The sequence below is a fragment of the Thalassophryne amazonica genome, chromosome 19 (genome assembly GCF_902500255.1).
Source record: "Thalassophryne amazonica chromosome 19, fThaAma1.1, whole genome shotgun sequence".
Classification (NCBI taxonomy): domain Eukaryota; kingdom Metazoa; phylum Chordata; class Actinopteri; order Batrachoidiformes; family Batrachoididae; genus Thalassophryne; species Thalassophryne amazonica.
In genome coordinates, this window is record NC_047121.1 from 51,762,671 (window position 1) to 51,785,399 (window position 22,729).

The 22,729-nt window shown below is 41.2% G+C and overlaps 1 protein-coding gene across 2 annotated transcripts in view; it reads right to left on the minus strand.

The window, feature by feature from the left end:
• Positions 1-21,097, minus strand: part of mthfd1b (methylenetetrahydrofolate dehydrogenase (NADP+ dependent) 1b) — a 33,621-nt gene extending 12,524 nt beyond the window's left edge. For both annotated transcript variants that reach the window (XM_034159620.1, XM_034159619.1), the window contains exons 1-10: positions 20,921-21,097; positions 16,369-16,453; positions 11,813-11,872; positions 7,232-7,285; positions 3,140-3,276; positions 2,958-3,058; positions 2,749-2,885; positions 470-581; positions 242-369; positions 22-119 (exon numbers count right to left, since the gene is read on the minus strand). In XM_034159620.1, coding sequence (XP_034015511.1) covers positions 22-119; positions 242-369; positions 470-581; positions 2,749-2,885; positions 2,958-3,058; positions 3,140-3,276; positions 7,232-7,285; positions 11,813-11,872; positions 16,369-16,453; positions 20,921-20,958 — 950 coding nt within the window. In that variant the 5' untranslated portion in view covers positions 20,959-21,097. The remainder of the gene's footprint in view (positions 1-21; positions 120-241; positions 370-469; positions 582-2,748; positions 2,886-2,957; positions 3,059-3,139; positions 3,277-7,231; positions 7,286-11,812; positions 11,873-16,368; positions 16,454-20,920) is intronic.
• Positions 21,098-22,729: the final 1,632 nt, after the last annotated feature.

Sequence of the window (22,729 nt, forward strand, 5' to 3'; positions counted from 1 at the left end):
AAGAAGGATAACGAGACCAACCTGGGCACAGGCATCTGGAGGTTTAATTTGGGGTAAGAAATGTTCCACTTCCCGAATTGATGGAGTTCCAGAAAACGCTTTGCACTCAACACTGTGTTCTAAAGAAAAAGAAGAAAAACAGTCATTAAAGAGACCATTGTAAAACCAGAACTCACACTGTGGTGGAAACTTGCAAAAACAAGTCTAAGAAAATTTATATCTACATGAAACTGGACCTTACCGCCATCAGCATGGCGACAGTCATGGGCCCGACTCCACCCGGAACAGGAGTAATGAACCCCGCTTGCTCTTTGGCGGAGTCGTAGTGAACATCACCAACCACCCGCTTCCCACTGGCTTTAGTGTCGTCTGAAAGAATGAGAATGACATGGGAGGAGTTTTGGAGGTCAGAACCTTTGACATGGATAGGGTCACAGACTACAGTGTGATGCTCCGAAAGCGGACAAACCTGGAACGTAATTGATCCCACAGTCGATGACCACCGCTCCCTTCTTGATCCATTCGCCTTTTACCATTTCAGCTTTCCCAATGCCGACCACAAGGATGTCCGCTTTGCTCACCTGAACACAAACGATAATGTACAGTTTACGGGCAGGTGACAAGTAGAAGACCTCAACCAAATGTCTACACGGTCCAGAGTTTGAACACAGACTAAACATCCACATCACCATCAAAACCTCTTAATCTTAAAAGTACCACATTTTTCCAGAGAATAAGTTGCACCTTTTTCCTTGTTTTGTATGTGGAATTCACTCTGAAACACAGCAATTCCCTGGAAGTAACTTTAATAACAGACAGGAACTCGGTGTTGCACATGTGCACACCATAGCCTGTGCTGTTAACTAAAGGACTGTAAAAGTCCAAAAAGAAGCATTTTATCATCGGATGTTATTCGATGCACTCTGGGCAAAAGAAATCATCACATGGACACGAGTTACCGGACCACAGCAACATGGAGAGGTGATGGTCTAGTGGTTAAGCATTGGGCTTTGGATCCTGGGTTCAAATCCCAGCATGATGTGGAAAATCACTAAGGGCCCTTGGGCAACGTCTTTAATCCCCTAGTTGCTCCTGGTGTGTAGTGGGCGCCTTGTATGGCAGCACCCTGACATCAAGGTGAATGAGAGGCATCACTGTAATGCACTCTGAGTGTCTGATGCAGATGGAAAAGTGCTTTATAAATGCAGTCCATTTACCAAGAGTGGATTTATGCAGAAAGCCCTCAGCTTGTAGAGTGTAAATATAAGGACTGTAAAATTACAAGAATAACAAGATGTACAACATGCTGGATGCCATTTGATGCAGTGTGGACTAAAGAAATCAGAAAACAGACTGCTGGCCCACAGACATAGAAACAGGAGTCCATTTGATTGTTTTTAATTCAACTCTTACATTTTTAATTTTTGTACATTGTTGGACTGTGCTTTTATGATTGGCATTTATTTTTATCACTGGAGTTTATTTTGTTTAGAAGCAGTTTGATTCCAAGCCTTGTATAGTTACAATTAAAGTGATTTTTTTTTCCAGAATACAAGTCGCACTGGAACACAAGTTACAAGACCTCAGAAATTACCAAGTCCCTTAGGCTGCTCCCTTCTTACTGCACTCAGGGTTGGATCTGCATGTTGACTTGACACACGTTTTACACCTTCCTGACTCCTGACACTACATGGAGAAGTGTGACAGGGTGGGGTTTGAACCAGGAACCTTCCGCGCTGAAACCAAACACACTACACACTTCACCACCACCCACCTACCTCCCAAATCAGTTAAAAAACAACTAATGCTCTTAAAAAGTAAGGACTGATGTGCATATTAATATATTAAGTTATTTCTAGAACATAGACTGTCATTCAGCATCCAGAAATTAGAGTAATACTTCAATCACCTAAATGACCCATAGTATTCAAACATTTTACTTTCTCTGCTACAAATTAACAGTTTTTACTAGTGTATAATATTAGTCTTTAAAATTGTGACGAAAATTAAAAATTCAATGTTCAAAGTTTGACACCATCAAACATGAACAGCAATCAAAAGACTGCCCTTCATGCAGGACGGACCCAGGTGGTCTTCGGCAGATGACTGACCTCTGAACAACAACAACAATTCACAACTGTCAGTTGTGCTTCTAAGGAGGAATTCTGTCCATCAAACAAACTTTTCTATCTTAAAACTCAAGAACCATAAAACGCTCAAAATCTACGTTTCTATATATTAATCCCGGGAGGTCAAAGGTCTGTGTGCCAAAAAACATCATACATTTCTAACATTTATAAATGGCTTTTACTGAATTTGGTGTTTCCAGTAGGAAATGTACCAGATACCTTGAAATCCTCACATGAGCCACTAGATGGCAACAAAAGCTGCTCAAATACGTGGCAACATTTGGTGAAAATAAGTCAGTCAGCTGACAGTCAAAAATCAACTTAAAATTGTGTCTCTGCCCTTATGGGTAACTTACTTGTAATAATAATAATTTTACAAAACTTACTTTTTGTACTGTTGGGGTGAGACAACTTTTTCAACATTGACATTGAAGCAAAGCAATGTGTGTAGCAATGCAACCAAAAATTCTGACCACACTAAAATTCCAGTAAAAGTCACACTGAACTTCAAATTCACTGCCAAAACACCATGACCGACCCCCCCCCCCCCCCCCCCCCCCCCACGTGAAGTGTACAAGAGCACCCCTGGTGACAGTACAACCAAGGCTTACCGTCGTACCTCGCCAGGAAGGTCTGCAGTCTTTGAGTGACAGGTGGTGACGGTGGCGTGGTTCCACAGCAACAGGTCATGCATTGGCGCGCCCACAATCTTGCTGCGACCAATCACGACAGCTCTCTTCCCTTCCACAGACACCCCTGTGGAGAAGCAGTCGATCCAGAGCCACACTCATTCTTTAGAAAGAAAAGCATCTTTGAACAGGATTTTACCTGTCTGTCTGATCAGCTCCATGCAGCCATTTGGTGTGCAGGGTAGGAAGCAGCTACCCAGATCCCCGCGAGACAACATCCCTGCATTGACACTTGTAATCCTGCAAACCGATGGACACACACACACACACACTTTACAGTAAAAGTTTCACTCCAAGAAAACTACGCTCGCTGCTCCTTACCCATCTATATCCTTTTCTGGTGCCACAGCGTTAGTGACCTTCTCTGTGTTGATCTTGTGAACGGAGTCGAGTGGCAGCTGGACGATGAGGCCGTGGACCGACGAGTTCTTGTTCACCTCTCGGATATTGTGAAGAATCTACAGGCAAACAAGTGTCAGCTAAAAGGATTTTGTCTGTTAGAAGGTTAAACCTTAAATTTTCTTCAGTCCACAGGCCAAAAAGGTTGTCGGTACCACTTAAAGGGACAAAACAACACTTAGAATCCAGTCTCAGTGTACCATGGCCTATACAAAGGTACATGGTGGAAGCTGTCACCAGTCTTATTGAAAACCCGATCACATTTGTCTGATTCCATAAAGGTCTAGTTTGGATGATCTATGACTGAATGTTTTTGGAGTTATGGGGTAAAAACAGCAAAAATGGTGACAAAAGTCACTTTAGAATTTTGAGGAAAAAATTAATTTCATCCATTTTGGAATAAGGCTGCAGCATTAAAAAGGTGGAAAAAGTCAAGCGCTGTGAATACTTTCTAAATGCACCGTACTATGTCAGACATTTACCTAATTTGAACAAACTAAAATTGACCAGTCCTAGATTACACTATGTAACAAATTTTTATTTTTGTTTTGTTCCTGGGTACAGTGTGTTTTCCTAACCTGTTATGCCTTAAATAAATAGAAAATAGCTGTTATTCCACAGAAACTCTGCTTCTGTGATCAGGACAATGATATTTTGAAATTTGTCTGTTTTCAAGAATATTCTCGATTCACCTTCACTACTACTGAGTAGTCTTCTAGAATATTCTTTAACTGCTAGAACTGTCCAGATTTTTCTAGATGTTTCCAGAATTGTCTAGAAATTTCAAGAAACTTTTAGAACTTTCTAGAACGTTAAAAAAAAATAAAATCAAAGTTTGTGCTGAATGTAGTCTTTTTTTGTGTGTTTTAAATTAATTGTTTTTGTGTGAAGCGCCTTGAGACGATTTTATCGTGAATTGGTGCTATATAAATTAATACATTTGAATTTGAATTTCCATAGACTTTAGAGATAAGCAGTTGAAATATAAACACTTAGAAGCCAGGAACAAAAATTGTGTTACATAGTGTAATCCAAACTGTACCTTTATGGAATCCTGATTATCAGACAAATAATGTTATCTCCTCTTCAATATAACTGGAGTGTTTTGAAATGATAACCCCGTGGAATCCTTCAATGACCCCAACCTGACAACAGCTACTACCCTGGGATGGACACCATGCACAGGGATTAAAGCAAAAATAAAAAATGAATTAAAACAAAAACATCCAACTGATTTTTTTTCCACAGGCAAATCATAATCTGTTCACCATCCTTTTGTGGACGCGTCCCAGAGTTTAAAGGTAAAAGAAGGTGGAGATGTTTAAGAAAAGAGCAAATTGTTCTCCTGCTTAACAGATTGTTTCACTCGCTAACCGTCGCTGCTCTTTTCTAAAGCAGCATCATATTATAGAAAGACTTTAACCTGCACATTATTTAAATACTTCAGCATAAACACATTTTAAGGGGACGGCTTTTACTTCATTCAACACCAATTAAAATCTCAGGAGCTGAAGTGTGTGTGTGTGTGTGGGGGGGGGGGGGGGGGGGGGGGGGGTTGGCTTTTTTTTTTTTTTTTTTTTTTTTTAAATGGACCTTTGTCAGCAGGGGTCCAGGGGCCGCTGAACACCCCCAGAAAATTTTGTGTTTTTGATGTCCAGGGAGTAGGCATGTGGAGACTTAATCAATACGAATCGGTAACTAGATACAAACGTGTGTGATGCGAGTGCATCGATTCGACGGGTGAAATCGTGTTGCATCACTCGCTGCCTGCATTGATTTTTCTGAGGCACACTGAATGCACCATGGACGGGTCGGGACACTGGAGCAGCCGTTGGTTTTGAGGGTGTTTATTGGGAAAATGACTATTTCCCTCATCCTCACTGACCTGATTTTAAAGCTGGAACCACAAACAGACCCAGTAATACTGAGCTTAGACATTAAAATTTCAATTTATTTTCATTTATATAGCGCCAAATCACAACGTCACCTCAAGGTGCTTCGCACAGTAAAGTCTAACCTTACCAACCCCCAGAGTAAGAACACAGGCGACAGTGGTAAGAAAAAAACCCCCTCTGAGGAAGAAACCTCAAGCAGACCAGACTCAGAGGGGTGACCCTCTGCTTGGGCCATAATACAGACAGAAATTACTGAACAATTCATAAAACAAATATACAGGAAATGCTGTTGGTGCACAGGACAGGAGGGTCTCCAGCACAAATACCACACCCATCTCTGGATGGAGCTGCACCTTAAACAGAGAGAAAAAAAAAAAACAGAATCAGGCATCAGAAAGACAACAAATACAGTATAATTTGTCAGCATTAAACAACAAGAAAAACAGGAAACACTAAGGTGATCGCTGGCCACTAGCCCTAAACTTCACTAAAAGATCCAGAATTTAGGTAAAGTTGAGGCTGCGGCACGCTCCAATTACTAATAAATGAATTAAGAGTAAAAAGTGCAGAACTATACTGTGCCAGTATGCTATGCTAGTATTGAAAGTCTCCACAAAAGTTGACTGTTTTATTGACGCTAGTAGCAAAACCTTAAAATCTGATCTCACTGGGATAGGAAGCCAGTGAAGAGACGCCAAAATGGGTGTAATATGGTCAAACTTTTGCTTCCTGTCTGGCTGCAGCATTTTGGACCAATTAGAGAGCTCTAATGGTGGACTGCAGTAAACCAGAAAACAGAACATTGCAATAGTCCAATCTAGAAGAGAAACACATGGATCAGGGTCTCACCATCAGCCATAGACAGGATGGGACAAATATATACTATATTTCACAGGTGGAAGAAAGCAGTCCTCATAATATTTCCAATGTGGAGGCCAAAGGACAACGTAGGATCAAAAATGACCCAAAGGTTCTTCACTTTGTCAGTGTGATGTATGACACACGAGCCTAGGCTAAGCGTTAACTGGTCAAATCGATGCCAATGTCTCACTGGACCAAGAACCATCATTTCTGTCTTATCAGAGTTTAAAAGTAGGAAGTTTCTAGACATCCAGCTTCTCACTGATGCAAGGCAATGTTCTAAGGATTTTATTTGAACGAGATTACCAGAAGTTATAGGCATGTATAACTGAGTATCATCAGCATAGCAGTGAAAGGTAATCCTAAAACACTGCAATGTGTGTGCAAGGGGCGCTATATAAAGGGAGAAAAGCAGGAGGCCTAAGACAGACCCCTGTGGAACCCCAAATTTCATATGTCACTAAGGTTAGAGGTAGTGTTACTGTAGAAAACACAGTGAGAATGACTGGTCAGGTATGACGTCAATATAGAAGGAAGAAAAAAGCAAAACGCACACCAAAAAAGTCTTACTTGAGGTACAGATGAAGAGGCAGTAGACTCAAAATTACAAAATACAGCATTGCACACTCCTGTTGCAGATGTCAAAAATTTTATTAAGATAACGTTTCAGCCTGTAGCCTTCGTCAGATCATTTTTCTTTTCTTTGAATGAATTTCAAAGAAAAGAAACAAAAACGTAGCATACGTGGCAATATGTAGCATCGTGGGCAGAGCGGAGAATCAGCTGCTCAAATGAGTTATATTTGTGACTCCCAACAGCTAATAAACTAAACCTAGATTTATAAATAAGAGCAACACCCCTGCCTTGCTTCGCATCACGAGGGATGTGACTTAATGTGTATGGCGGTGGGTAGGCCTCATTTAAGGGGAGGACAGCTGTAGGTTTCAGCCAAGTTTCACATAACCCAGTCATAATTAGATCATAGACCTTCACAGAGAAAAAAGTTAAATCACACCGTTAAACGATTCATTTAAAAGGACCGTTTCTCAAGTTCCTGCAGCTTGAGCCATAAATCTTTAAAACCTCATCAAACTGCCACAACTAAAGCAGCAGAGAAGGCACACGTTCACCTAAGTAAAAATGGGCATCAGTCTTATTACTGCCACCAACCGACACGTCAGTGAGAATGTTCAGATGAACTGAAGACAGTGACCCTCTCTGGACAGTTTGAGACACATCCAGCGATTCTGCTGCTCACCTCCTCTTCTGTTGCAGTCGCAGGAAGTCTCATGTGAGTGGCATTTATTCCAATCTGTGCAAAGAGAAAAACTTTAGAAGTAAAGGCTGGGAATTTGCAGAGTATAACGACCTTGGTCACACCTTGATGATTTAGCCTGTGGATGCTGACGTATGAAAATACGCAGGCGTACATCTAATAAGTTCTGGGTAAGTTAAGAGCACATTGAAGCCCACTGGTATACATACGTCATAGTACAACAAGGTCATCGAAAAATTTTGGGCATGCACAGTATTTTTGACGCATGCCAGCATGGTGCATCCAGAAAGTACTCACAGTGCTTCACTTTCCCCTCATTTTTTTCCATGGATGAAATAATTTTTTTTCTTAAAATTCTAAACAATATCCCACAATGAATGACAATGCAAAAAATATTTTGTTTTGTTTTTGTGATTTGTGCATATTTATTTAAAAAGAAATCACATGTACATAAGTATTCACAGTTTTTGCCATGAAGCTCAAAACTGAGCTCAGGTGCCTCCTGTTTCCACTGATCGTCCTTGAGATGTTTCTACAGATTAATTGGAGTCCACCTGGGGTAAATTCAGTTGATTGGACATGATCTGGAAAGACACACACCTGTCTACATATAAGGTCCCCCAGTTGACAGTCAGAGCACAAACCAAGCATGAAGTCAAAGGAATTGTCTGTAGACCTCTGAGACAGGATGGTCTGGAGACACAAATCTGGGGAAGGGTACAGAAACATTTCTGCTGCTTTGAAGGTCCCAGTGAGCACAGTGGCCTCCAACATTTGTAAATAGAAGTAGTTCAGATCCACCAGGACTCTTCCTAGAGCTGGCCGCCCGTCTAAACTGAGCGATCGGGGAGGAGGACCTTAGTCAGGGAGGTGACCAAGAAACCAATGGTCACTCTGTCAGAGCTCCAGCATTTCTCTGTGGAGAGAGGAGAACCTTCCAGAAGGACAAACATCTCTGCAGCAATCCACCAATCAGGCCTGTATGGTAGAGTGTCCAGATGGAAGTCACTCCTTAGTAAAAGGCACATGGCAGACCACCTGGAGTGTGACAAAAGGCACCTGAAGGACTCTCAGACCAGGAGAAACAAAATTCTCTGGTCTGATGAGACAAAGATTAAACTCTTTGGTGTCATGTTTGGAGGAAACCAGGCACCGCCCCTACAGTGAAGCATGGTGGTGGCAACATCATGCTGTGGGGATGTTTTTTTAGCAGCAGGAAGTGGGAGACTAGTCGGGATTGAGGGAAAGATGAATGCAGCAATGTACAGAGACATCCTGGATGAAAACCTGCTCCAGAGCGCTCTTGACCTCAGACTGGGGCCACGGTTCATCTTTCAGCAGGACAATGACCCTAAACACACAGCCAAGATATCAAAGGAGTGGCTTCAAGACAACTCTGTGAATGTCCTTGAGTGGTCCAGCCAGAGCCCAGACCTGAATCTGATTGAACATCTCTGGAGAGATCTGAAAATGTCTGTGTACCGACGCTCCCCATCCAACCTGATGGAGTTTGAGAGGTGCTGCAAAGAGGAATGGACCAAACTGCCCAAAGATAGGTGCACCAAGCTTGTGGCATCATATTCAAGAAGACTTGAGGCTGGAATTGCTGCCAAAGGTGCATCAACAAAGTATTGAACAAAGGCTGTGAATACTTATGGACATGCGATTTCTTTTTTCAGATTAAAAAACAAAACAAAAAAAAAAACCTAACTTTTCATGTCATTATGAGGTGTTGTGAGTAGAAAAATTTTTTACTCTATTTTGAAATAAGGCTGTAACTTCACAAAATCTGGAAAAGCACTGTGAATACTTTCTGGATGCACGGTAAATCGTAAGTAAATTATGCGATTGTTGACACACGTTACCTGCAAGTTACTCATGAGTTGAAATACATTAAGATAATATCTCGCATACCCAAAAGTTATGAGTAACTTGTTTTAAACCTATGTGCAACTTATCCCTAACACATATTGGCATATGTAGATTTCATGTGTTCTGGACCACCAGAGAATGTGTCAGTTACCGTGTAATGGCGTATTGTGCATTTCCAAAACAGGTACCAAAATAACCGCCCCGTACTGTTTTTTTCGGCACCCTTCGGCTGGGGTCCCATTATTATAAACCGGTCACAAAAGGGAGGCGCCAACCTGCTGCTGTGCACTGATTGGCTTAACAACTGAAAGCTACAATCCTCGTGTGAACACTTGAGACCAGGGGTTTTCAAAGTGTGGGAACAAATGAATAACTGCGCCCACCCCTCCCCCCCAACACACACACAATTTCAACATCTTCGTGTGTTTCTTTTTATTCTTTTACACATCTTAAACACATTTTCAAAATATTTGTGTGTTTTAAGGAACCCTTTATGCATTTACACATTTTACAACCTTTGTAAAAGATATTTTAAAGAACTTTATATTCTTTCACACATTTTACACACTTTTCAAACATTTTAAACGTTTTTAAAAAAACTTTGTTCTATTTTTAACTTTTGTCATATGTTAAACATTGTTTTTTAACATTTAAACATCTCTGTACGTGTTTAAATGTCTGACATAACACATTTTAACATAAATAATATTAATTCAACTTTAATACATATTTAGTCTCTCATCTCGTCTCATCTCTTCAATGTGTCTGGGTCTTTGATGCACACAGGCGGCTGTTGTGGAGAGGAGCAAACCAAGATCGTCCTCTACTTTCTTCTTTTGTTGTCTGCCCCAAACTCTGTCTTCTCTTTAGATTTATGGACTAAAAATTTATCCATTTTGCACCTGGCATGTTGGCTGCTAGTGTTTTATTTTTTCCCCTTCTTCTTTTGCTGGTTGACAGTGTTTACAGTTATTTTTGCGCCCTCGCCCCTCCCGAAGAACTATGAAGAAGAAGAAGCACTGCATAGTTTGAAAACAACTGGTTTAGACTGTTACAATATTAAAACCATTTGCACACGGAGTAAATATAAAGTCTTAATTTGACCTGTTAAGTTGTTTCAGTCAGATTCATCATCACAGTCTGATGAAAACTTACCCACATAAAGTGTCCTGATTTTGGAAAACAACGTCTGAAAATACTTTAGTTCTTTGTTGTGGCTGAAGAAATTTAGCATTTTCAATTAAGTCCCTCTGTGTTTGTCTGCTCCTGGTGTGATTCTCAGCCTGAACCAGAGAATGCCGGCTCTTTGCACAACAAGACAATTAACTCATTTGTCATTTTAAAAGTTGGAAGAGTCACAGCGCCTCATTCATTCACATCAGCATTTATCACAGACATCAGTTGACTCTTCAGCATTCTGCATGCCATGAAAATAAATCCCATGATCCACCAAGACTAAAATAAAATGTTAATGTACTCTGTCTGGCCTCCGTATGGAGCGGAGTTAGTGGTTGTGTGAAGCCATTTCTTGTCAAACTATTTCCTCTTTTTAAATCATAATGACAACAGAAACTAACAAAATGACCCTGATCAAAAGTTTACATATCCTGGTGATTTTGGCCTGATAAAATGTACACAAATTGACACAAATGGGTTTGAATGGCCACTAAAAGTAACCATCCTCACCTGTGATTTGTTTGCTTATAATCTGTGTGTGTGTATATAAAAGGTTGGTGAATTTCTGGGCTCCTGTTAGACCATTGCATCTTTCATCCAGTGCTGCACTGACGTTTCTGAGTCATAGGGAAAGCAAATAATTGTCATAGAAAAGGTAATTGAACTGTATAAAACAGGAAAGGGATATAAAAAGATATCCAAGGGACTGAGAATGCCAGCAGTGTTCAAACTCTAAGAAGTGGAAAATGAGGGAAACCCAACCACAGCCAGGTAGCCCAACAAAATTTTCAGCAACAACTACCAGGAAAATTGTTTGGGATGCAAAGAAAAACCCACAAGTAACTTCCGCTGAAATAGAGGATTCTCTGGAAAAAAAAAAGTGGTGTAGCTGTTTCAAGATGCACAATAAGGAGGCATTTGAAGAAAAATGGGCTGCATGGTCAAGTTGCAAGAAGAAAGCCATTACTACACAAATGCCACCAAATATACAAAGTATCCCGTTTATAATACGCCAAATAGCACACAGAACAAAGTCATGTGGAGTGATGAGACCAAAATTGAAATTTTTGGCCACAACCATAAACATTACATTTGGAGAGGAGTCAACTACTGTACAGCATAGAAGTGGATCGCTGATGTTTTGGGGATGTGTGAGCTACAAAGGCACAGGATATGTAAACTTTTGAGCACAACTGAAAATCTGGACATTGATTGTGAAACGGGTACCTTGTGATCGCTATTTAGAGAGCTGAAAGTAATCAAACACATTCATTTATTGTACACATTAAAAAAAACAACAACCAGAAAAAAACTCCCCCTTTCCCTACTTTAATTAAACATTTGAAAGAACAGTCAAGTCTTTGGAATCAACAGAATTGGGCATAAAATTCTGAAAAAAAAAAAGAAAAAAGTGTACTACAAAGTCTATGATCCTATTCTGTAATATCCGTTATGTCCATTTTAATTTAGGCTCGTTAACACTGGGATGGGGGGGTGGGGGCTACAATTCTTTACCTCAGCAGCTGCCTTCATCTTCACACTGATGTATAGTTTTGAATCCTCGCGGTCTCCAACCTGCAGAGACATCATCTCATAAGCTTCACACTCATGTCAACATGTCACACATGGAGCTTCTTACAGAAATCCTGGAGTACCGGAGGTCCAATCCTCAGAACTGATGCATTTTAAATTCATACAGAAGCAGACAAATGTGGCATTTCTTCCAATAAAGGAGACATTCTGTTGTTTGCAAACCTAATTTGGAACACCGATGAAAACATCTGGGTCCGTACGCACAATGCATCCTAAGGCTAAAAATATCTCCTAGTGACGTTATTCTAAGAAAAATCTTAGAATTCCTTGAATTCTTAGACATTTCTTCGAATTTTCCCTTGGTAAGACGAAAGTTGTCCACAAAGCACCTTAGGCCTTAAGAGAGCTCCTAAAGTGCCAAACTGGTAAGAGGAGGGAGGAGGACTTAAGAAGCCTAAGAGTGTCTTAAACAGACAAGCTGGTGGAAAAGACGGAGAGGAAGTAGAGATATTCTCCGTATGTAGGATGACAGTGAGTCAGTAACACACTACCTGCGCGATCTATGTAATTATTTTATGTTAATTTACTGTCCTAATGTATTTACATATTGTTTAGGTTCTTGTTATCACATACACATTAATATTATGATTGTTTTATTATTCTTATCAGTATTATTGATATTTTATTATTACATCTATTTTGTCAGCTGATTTTTAAATGGACCACAATGCAAATAAGTGTTTTCACTTTCTTGTGTCATGCATGTAATTTTAACATATTTACAATTATATTATGTACTTACATTGACATTATTAATAAACTCACAAAAACGTACACTTTTAATATGTAGATAATCAGTGTTTGAATATGTTCAAACATCTTCAAGCTGTGTAACAATTCATTTTTTGGCTCAACTGCGTGAAATAATGAAAGACAGAAGAGAGCCTTTATTTTTTGGCACTCTGCCACTAGGAGGCGCTCTTATTTTTCAGATAAAACAATACAGGGATGGCAACAAACACGATACACTTTTCACTTATGATGACAACATGGTGACAGTTAACTCACTAAACCAATTGAACTACAAAAACCCAACAAATCAACAACACTAACAACATTTTTAAATTAACATGAACCACAATAACATTTAACACCCCAAAACCCAGAACTCCCATAATGCATTGCAGCACAAGAATTTACAGGTTTAGTGACCGGCCCGGCGATCGCTCCAGTACAATTTTGCCAAGTATCGTCATCATGACATTAAATTATTTTCATGATTACACATTTCTTAATGCAGTTATATGATCAGCTGATTTTACTGTTCATTCATATGTAGGAAGGCAGAGCGCATTTATGTTTTTATTTCCTCTTCCCTTTCTGTGACAACCAATCACAGCTCTTACAGGACCACGTCATACATAGCAATGGGGTCAACCCCGCCTCAATTCAATTTATCAATTTATATAGCGCCAACTCAAGACAAAGTCGCCCCAAGGCGCTTCGCACAATTCACAACAACACAAAGTAAATTAAAATCAAGAAAGGCACAACAAAAAGATAAAACACAGTAGAATAAAGAAGAAATTACAAAGCATACATAAAAACAAATTAGATTAATGATAAGAGAGTCTAAAAAAGTGGGTCTTCAGTCTTGATTTAAAAGTCTCCACCGTGTCAGACTGCCTAATAACTGCAGGTAGATCGTTCCAAAGAGTCGGACCATGTTAGGAGAAGGCTCTATACCTCACAGACTTCTTGTTCACCCTCAGAACACACAGAAGCCCTGCGCCCTGCAAACGCAAGGGTCACGCAGGTTCGTAGGGCTTAACCAAGTCCGCCAGGTAGGAAGGTGCCAGTCCGTGAACAATTTTATAAACCAACAATAAGACTTTAAAATCTGATCTGGCAGAAACCAGAAGCCAATGAAGGGACACCAGAATGGGTGTGATGTGGTCAAACCTTCTACTTTGTGTCAAAAATCTGGCAGCAGCATTCTGCACTAATTGAAGACCCCGAATGCTGGATTGCGGCAGACCAGAAAATAAAGCATTACAATAATCCAATCTGGAAGAAATAAATGCATGTATCAAAGTCTCAGCATCAGCCATAGACAGGATGGGACAAATCCTCACCACATTTTGCAGATGGAAGAAGGCAGTCCTCGTAATGTCTCTAATGTGATGGCCAAAGGACAACGTAGGATCAAAAAGTACTCCAAGATTCCTCACTTTGTCCGTATGATGCACAACACACAAACCCAAATTAAGTGCCAGCTGGTCAAATTGATGCCAATGTCTGGCTGGACCAAGAACCATCATTTCAGTCTTATCAGAATTCAAGAGTAGAAAATTACTAGACAAACAACTTTTCACAGATATAAGGCAATCTTCGAAGGCTTTTATATGGGCAAGATTACCAGCAGTTACCGGCATGTACAACTGAGTATCATCAGCATAACAATGAAAGGCCATCCCGTAATGTCACAGAATATGCCCAAGGGGTGCTATATAAAGTAAGAAACGCAAGGGACCTAACACAGACCCCTGTGGAACCCCAAATTTCATATAACCAAGGCCAGAAGTAGTGTTACTATATACAACACAATAAGAACGACTGGACAAGTATGATGTCAACCAAGCAAGAACACTTCCAGTCATCCCAAAGTAATTTTCCAGCCTATCAAGTAAAACACGATGATCCACAGTATCAAACGCAACACTAAGATCTACTAAAAGTACTAAAACCATTGTGGTGTCCGAATCCATTGCACAGAAAATCATTCAGCACTCATTCACTCTGTCTCCTCACTAAGATAGGAGTTTCTGTCAACTCCTTGCCCAGAGTTACTCTCAGACATTTCTTGGCTTACTCTTAGGCTAAGATTCCTTGCCAGAAAATTTTAGGCTGAGTTAGGAGCTCTTTGAGATGCACCAAACATACGGGATCAGGTTTGGAAACCACATGTCAAGTGCAGAGGTCTCACGAGTTGATTCCACAGATATCGAACAGGGTTCCCACTCTGTTCCAGAACATTTTCCAGGAGTTTTTATTGATATTTCAGGACAGCAGTTGCTCACAGACAGTCATATAGTTTAATGGTCATGTGGACACATTTTGTTCCTCCATTTATATACTCAACAAAAATATAAATGCAACACTTTTGGTTTTGCTCCCATTTTGTATGAGATGAACTCAAAGATCTAAAACTTTTTCCACATACACAATATCACCATTTCCCTCAAATATTGTTCACAAACCAGTCTAAATCTGTGATAGTGAGCACTTCTCCTTTGCTGAGATAATCCATCCCACCTCACAGGTGTGCCATATCAAGATGCTGATTAGACACCATGATTAGTGCACAGGTGTGCCTTAGACTGCCCACAATAAAAGCCCACTCTGAAAGGTGCAGTTTTGTTTTATTGGGGGGGGGGGATACCAGTCAGTATCTGGTGTGACCACCATTTGCCTCATGCAGTGCAACACATCTCCTTCGCATAGAGTTGATCAGGTTGTCAATTGTGGCCTGTGGAATGTTGGTCCACTCCTCTTCAATGGCTGTGCGAAGTTGCGACTACGAACTGGAGTCAGGTCGAGACCCCAATGAGGATGACGAGCATGCAGATGAGCTTCCCTGAGACGGTTTCTGACAGTTTGTGCAGAAATTCTTTGGTTATGCAAACCGATTGTTTCAGCAGCTGTCCGAGTGGCTGGTCTCAGACGATCTTGGAGGTGAACATGCTGGATGTGGAGGTCCTGGGCTGGTGTGGTTACACGTGGTCTGCGGTTGTGAGGCTGGTTGGATGTACTGCCAAATTCTCTGCAACGCCTTTGGAGACGGCTTATGGTAGAGAAATGAACATTCAATACACGAGCAACAGCTCTAGTTGACATTCCTGCTGTCAGCATGACAATTGCACGCTCCCTCAAATCTTGCGACATCTGTGGCATTGTGCTGTGTGATAAAACTGCACCTTTCAGAGTGGCCTTTTATTGTGGGCAGTCTAAGGCACACCTGTGCACTAATCATGGTGTCTAATCAGAATCTTGATATGGCACACCTGTGAGGTGGGATGGATTATCTCAGCAAAGGAGAAGTGCTCACTATCACAGATTTAGACTGGTTTGTGAACAATATTTGAGGGAAATGGTGATATTGTGTATGTGGAAAAAGTTTTAGATCTTTGAGTTCATCTCATACAAAATGGGAGCAAAACCAAAAGTGTTGCGTTTATATTTTTGTTGAGTGTAATTACAACAATGAGGGTTTTTTTTTTTTTTTTATAAATTTTTTTTAAAAAACTTGACTACAGGTCTCCAATTTTGTTTGGACGACATTTATCCAGTTAACTCTGTGCCCGGTTTTAAATGAAAGAATAAAGCAACATTCCCTCAGCTGGTAACAGCGTAGGACCTACGTGTTATCTAGAAACCAGTCAGTCAGTCAGTCAATCTGTCTTAGACGCCCCCCCAATGACCCTTGATTGGAGCAAGCACCTGTAGAAAATGAATGAAGCTCTGTATGGTATATTTACCTGTATCACCACTAGACTGGGTTTGAAGTTTGGGTTCTGAAGCTTCATCTGTTCCACCTCCTTCTTCAGCTGACCCCTCAGCTTCCTAAAATCATGTGAAAAGAAGCGGATGATGGGTTTTAAAGTGGTACACTGATATTTAATTATAAAGTGCTCCAAACCAGAAGTAAACTGATGCTAATCGGGTTAAAACAGAGATAATCTAGTTTTAATACAGTCTGGACAACAACAAACTGAATTAAAGTGCTTTTTAACTTGTTAAAATGAGCATAAAATACATTTTACGTGTTTCTCAAACAGCTTTACATCACTTTAAAATAAATGATTAACTGGTATGTTATTTAGGCTATTTGGACAAATTAGTAAATTTCTCTCTTATATTATACATTCACAATCAAATAATAATAATAAATTAAAATTCCTGCTCTTTGAATGTGTGTGATGATGAAATACCTGCATTAAGAACATAGAACACATATAAAAGCTTCCTCACTCGTTCCATCATTGGGGGTTTTCAGCTTGTTAAAACAGATCGGACTCACCGATACACTCAGTGGACCCGTGTCCACGGAGTGTGTAACATCTGTGTGTTAATTCCTTACTTTATTATTTTACGTTAGTTACTAAGTATTTGTTTTTGTTATCTGTTTCAAAGTGCCTGGAACCTTGTTTTAACTGGTTCAGAGTCTCAACAGGCAAAAAGAGTTCAGTTTCACATCCATTAGACATGTGGATGCAGGCAGGGCGTCCCTCGCTGTCTGCAGGAAGCCGGTCACATCAGGTTTGAGACTAAAGCCACGACTGCCTTTTATAAAAACCGCTTTGATTATTTTGATCTTTGATTTTATGAGACAGTGCTGCTGAGAACAAAGTCTGTAAAACCCCGGGCCTGTGTTTTACCTCAACTCTAAAATAAAATTTAACCTGAGGAATAGATTGAATCCAGACTCTATTTGGGACGGGACACCAAAGATCAGGGGAATTACACCCTGAAACTGAGACTTTGGATCTTCTCAGAACCTGAGCAGCAGATGGATTTATTTGTATTTGTGGTGACTAAGTGACACACAGTAAAAGATCATTTCTACATTGTGCTGTGTCAGTAACAATTTCATAATCCACCGTCCTAAATACGACACAATCCAGGCGGTGATCCAACACTTTCTGATGAGGAACAGATAAGCAGCAACAAAGACACGCTGATAAAATCAAACTCTGGACTTTACCTTAGAGGTTCAAATCAATTGTAAAACAAACAAACAAACCCGTCTGTCACAGGGTCACATATAGACAGACACAGCCACAGACAATTTAAAGTATCCAGTCCACCTAACCAGCAAATTTAAGTCATCATAAAAAGAATCATAATGACAGCTAATAAAATGGCCTATTAGGAATACGGCTGTAATCCTTTAAAACACAAAGACCCTTCATACAATATGACAGTTTACCTTTAAATCATTCTGATCCTAAGCTTCATTAAAGCACTTTTTAATCCGTCCACAGACGGACTGGGGAATTTTGCAGCATTTAGACGTCGACATCCTGACAGGACTTTTCCCCCACAAATTATTATTTCAAAAACACACAAATGTCGTCTCATCCACCAATTGTGGATTTTGAGGAAAATACAGACTTCATTCTGGCAGAATCAGACAGGATGGTAATGAGATCTGAACCGTCACTCGCTGTGGAATCTGATCTGTTATGTACAACAGTTAGGAAACTCAAAAGCTTCATTTTTAATAAACTAACATCAAGAGAAACTTTATCAAATGCTGACATCTTCATTTAAAGTGGACAAAACACAGCAGTCACTGTAAAAAAAAAAGAAAAAACAAACCAAACAGTGGCGACACACATCGTGTCTATTCACATGATACAGATCATCTAATAAATGATGATGTGTTCTGTGGCGCAGACTCATGACTGTGTCCAAATACTTTCTTTAATTCAATTCATTCTTCCCTGAGTGGACGTTTGTGTGGAGAGCAGTTTTAGTGTTGTTCTGTCCCATTGTTTGCTTTGTAAAGGAATTAACTAACCACTATGTCAGTCAGGCCCACCAGCACATGTGACTAATTGCGATGTTGTGGTTCATTTTTTTCCCTGCAGTGTGTGTCTATATCTATATATCTCACTCATTCAGCTTCAATCATACAACTCATTAACAAGTTTATCGTTGTAACAACTGCACATTTTAAAACTTTTACAAAAACATGGTGATGGTGTCACTATGAACCTGAGAGCATTGATGTCTGGAGCCTTTGTGCTCCTGGTAGGGTCTTCCATGGAAAACTGGTCTCAGGCGAGGGACCAGACTAAGAACGGTTCACAAAAAACTCCATGGACAAATGATGCAGAGGAAATGTGACCCGACCTGGAGTAGACCTGAGACCCCTAAGTGGAGCCAGGCCTGGACGGAGGGCCCACCAGCGAGTGCCTGGTGGCCAGGTTTGCCACAAAGCACAGTGGGGCACAGCCCGACATTACAACGTGGACTTTCCATCTCCACCCTGTGGGCTCACCACCAGCAGGGAGAACCGCTGGTGTCGGGTGCGCTGTCCCATGGGCAGCAGTAAAAGTTGATGGCCTCAACAGACCAGACCCAGCAGCAGAAGCTTGCTCTGCGGGTGTGGAACGTCACCTCGCTGTGGGGGAAGGAGCCAGACCTTCTGGAGGAGGTAGAGCACTAACAGTTAGATCTGGTGGGCCTCGCCTCCACACACAGCCTCGGCTCTGGAACCACTCTCCTTGGTAGGCGTTGGACCTTATTCTTCTCTAGAGTTGCCCAGGGTGTGAGGTGCCGGACAGGTGTAGGGATACTCACGAGTCCTCAGCTGAGCACCACCGCGTTGGAGTTTACCCCAGTAGATGAGAGGGTCGCCTCCCTGCACCTTCGGGCTGTGGGGGGCAAAACTCTGACTGGTTTGTGCGTATGCACCAAACAACAATTTGACGTATTCGGCCTTCTCAGAGTCCCTGAATGGAGTCCTGTATGTGACTCCAGTGGGGGACTCCATTGTTCTGCTGGGGGACTTCAACACACACGTGGGCAATGACCAAGACATCTGGAGAGGCATGATTGGGAGGAACGGCCTCCCTGATCAAAAACCAAACGGTCGTTTGTTATTGGACTTCTGTGCTAGTCACAGACTGTCGAACACCATGTTCAAACATAACGATGCTCATAAGTGTACATGGTACCACAGCACCCTCGGCCAAAGATCGATGATCGATTTTGTGATCGTATCATCTGATCTAAGGCTGCATGTTCTGGATACTCAGATGAAGAGAGGGGCAGAGCTGTCAACTGATCACCATCTGGTGGTGAGTTGGATCAGACAGTGTGGGAGAACTTTGGACAGACCTGGTAAGCCCAAACGGATAGAACGGGTGAACTGGGAACGTCTGGAGGAGCCCACTGTCCGACAGATCTTCAACTCACACCTCTGGTGGAGCGTTTCTAGCATCCCTGTAGAGGTTGGGAGCACTGAACCAGAATGGGCAATATTTAAAACTTCCATTCCTGAAGCTGCAGTGGGGAGCTGTGGTCTGAAGGTCTGAGGTGCCTCAAAGGGCAGCAACCCTTGAACACCGTGGTGGACATCAGGGGTGAAGGAAGCTGTCTGACTAAAGAAGTAGTTTTTCTGGGATATGTTATTTCGGAGGACTCCGGAGGCAGTCGCAAGGTACCGACAGGCCCGAAGGGCGGCAGCCTCTGCTGTGGGGGAGGCAAAGCAGCAGGTGTGGGTGGGGTTTGAGCAACCATGGAGAAGGACTTTTGGTCAGCACCAAGGTGCTTCTGGAGGACCGTGAGGCACTGGCGTGTAACTGATGTAACAGAGGACTCGTTCTAACCACCGTTTACACTTAGACAGACAGAAATGACTTGGTTTTGTTTTTTAGTCAGTGTACCTAACGAGCAGCTCTTTTCAGTTCTTATAGGCAGTAAACAGCAACAAATTCCATTTATGAGACTTGTTGACATTTTACCTTCCTGTAAAATTTTAAAATGAGGGTTGTCACACACATCTGGGCAGGAACTTTAGGAAATGACTATTGACTTGAATTTGAAGCTATCAGTTTACTTTTTGTCTCTACTTCAAAACTACTGAAAGAAATGAAATATTCAAATCCTTTTCCAAAGTAGAAAGAGGTTTTTGTTTTAACTGCCCTGACAGTTTGTCTGCGGTCAAAGGTCACAGCTCCTGACATAAACAGCTGACTTTATAGATGGTTTTGTGTTTTACAGAATTAATCTTCTGGGTTTGTCAAAGAAATAGACAGCACTCGCTGATTTATGACCAACAAAATCATCGCTGTTTGCCAAACTTTTCTTTCCAAAGCCATTAAGAACGTGAACGAGAATTAACAGCAGCTGCACGTAAAAGTGCACGAATTCACTTCAAAATATAACTTATATTAAACATATTATCTTACATTAGAGTTATATTAAATAAAACTCCAGACGAGCTTTTTCGGGTTTTCACAACCTGCAGTCACATGGTAACGTGGTTAAGTTTTATTTCATTAAAAAACACAAACTCACGCAGAAACCTCCTTCCCGCTGATGATCTGCGCCGGCATGATGATACTAAAGTTTCCTGCCTGACAAAAACACTTTTGTCAAGTTTCTTTAAAAATCGACTGGACACAACGAGCCCTGAGAGTCGAAGAAAGTGTCACGACACAAAGCTTCACTCACAGCGCCACTGAAAATCACGTGTCGAACGAAGCTTCAAATGAGTGGACAAGGCGGTAAATGGGGGCGTGGTTTAACCGACTGTCAACTGTGACAGCCAATCGTGCATATCATCCAAAAAGCGAGCAGAAGCTGCTAACCAATGGGACTGCGCGTTCGAGAGGCGGTAAAAGGGCTGAACCGCAACTGATTCTGATTTAAAACGGAATTATACATTGATCTGACAAATGAATAATCATAATAAAAATAATAATAATAATAATAATAATAATAATAATTAAACGTTTCAGAAAACTTTTCAAATGCTACATTGCATTTGGTGTGTAAAAATATGCTTTTAAATGTTCTTTGAGATAGACAGACAGACAGACAGATAGATAGACAGATAGATAGATAGATAGATAGATAGATAGACATAACTGTAAATAAGCGTTTTCAGCATCTCGGGCACGCGGGGGCTGATGGGAAGGCATCGGGACAAACAAATGCACGTGCTTGATGAAGGACGCATATTCAGCGTAATATCGCTGTACCAGCTGTACAATGTCCCATAAACCTGTGTGTTTAGAGTGAAGTCAGATGATATGTGTACTGGCTCAAGCACTGACAGCTGTGCACATGGCTTTGTTTGTCCCGATAGCCGTCAACCGGTAGCGCGCGCTGCACATGTATACGGATGATGCTGAGCTCGCTTATTAACCAAAGGTGGAAACGTAGCAGAACATCAGAGGGAGGCAGAGCCCAAAGAGAGACTGAGATCTTGACACTATAAAAAGATTTTGATTGTTTAATTTCAGCTCCCTTATGGTGGAGTACATCACAAACACTGTGCACTAACCACATGGCAGTACAGCCCTACTGCAGGTCGCTCAGTGGGACTAATTGTAGACCTGGGTTTGATTCCCAGTCAGGGTACCTGTCTGCATCCTCGGATAAGTCACTTCATCTAGCTCAGAGGTGGGCAACTTGTTCCAGAAAGGGCCAAGAGGGTGCAGGTTTTCTTGTAGCCACTGACTCCACCAGGTGATTTCACTTATTAATATCGTTAATCAGTGAAATCACCTGATTAATATCGTTAATCAGTGAAATCACCTGGTGGAGTCAGTGGCTGCAAGAAAACCTGCACCCTCTTGGCCCTTTCTGGAACAAGTTGCCCAACCCTGCACTAACTTCTCAGTCCACTCAGCCAGCCTTGGCTGGGGAAGTAACCTGTGTCGGACTGGAGTTCAGTCCAGGGGGAGTTGTAGACTCTGATTCACTTCACACTGGTATCTGGGGATAAGCAGTGGCACCACTGAACACCAGGGTCTACAGGATGCAGTTCTTTATAGTGTCCTGTTTAAATTTGATTATTTATTAGGTCGACTGAAATATATCATTGTTTTTCTTTTAAAAATATGTCAGAAAAAGTACAACTGCAACTTCAATTTCAAACATTTTCAAAATTAAGCTGTGCTGGGAGGAGATTATTCATCTCTGTACTGCTGCAGCAGATGAAATCAACAATTTACGAACTCAGATAAACATGACTTCAAGGGTTATTTGAATTCTCCATTCATTACAGCAACTCCAGCTCCTAGGCCCTAGGTCTGACCTCTATCGACCTCTTGAACTTGGCTCCTTCTGCAATCATTCACTCAAGTTGTCTTGAACCAA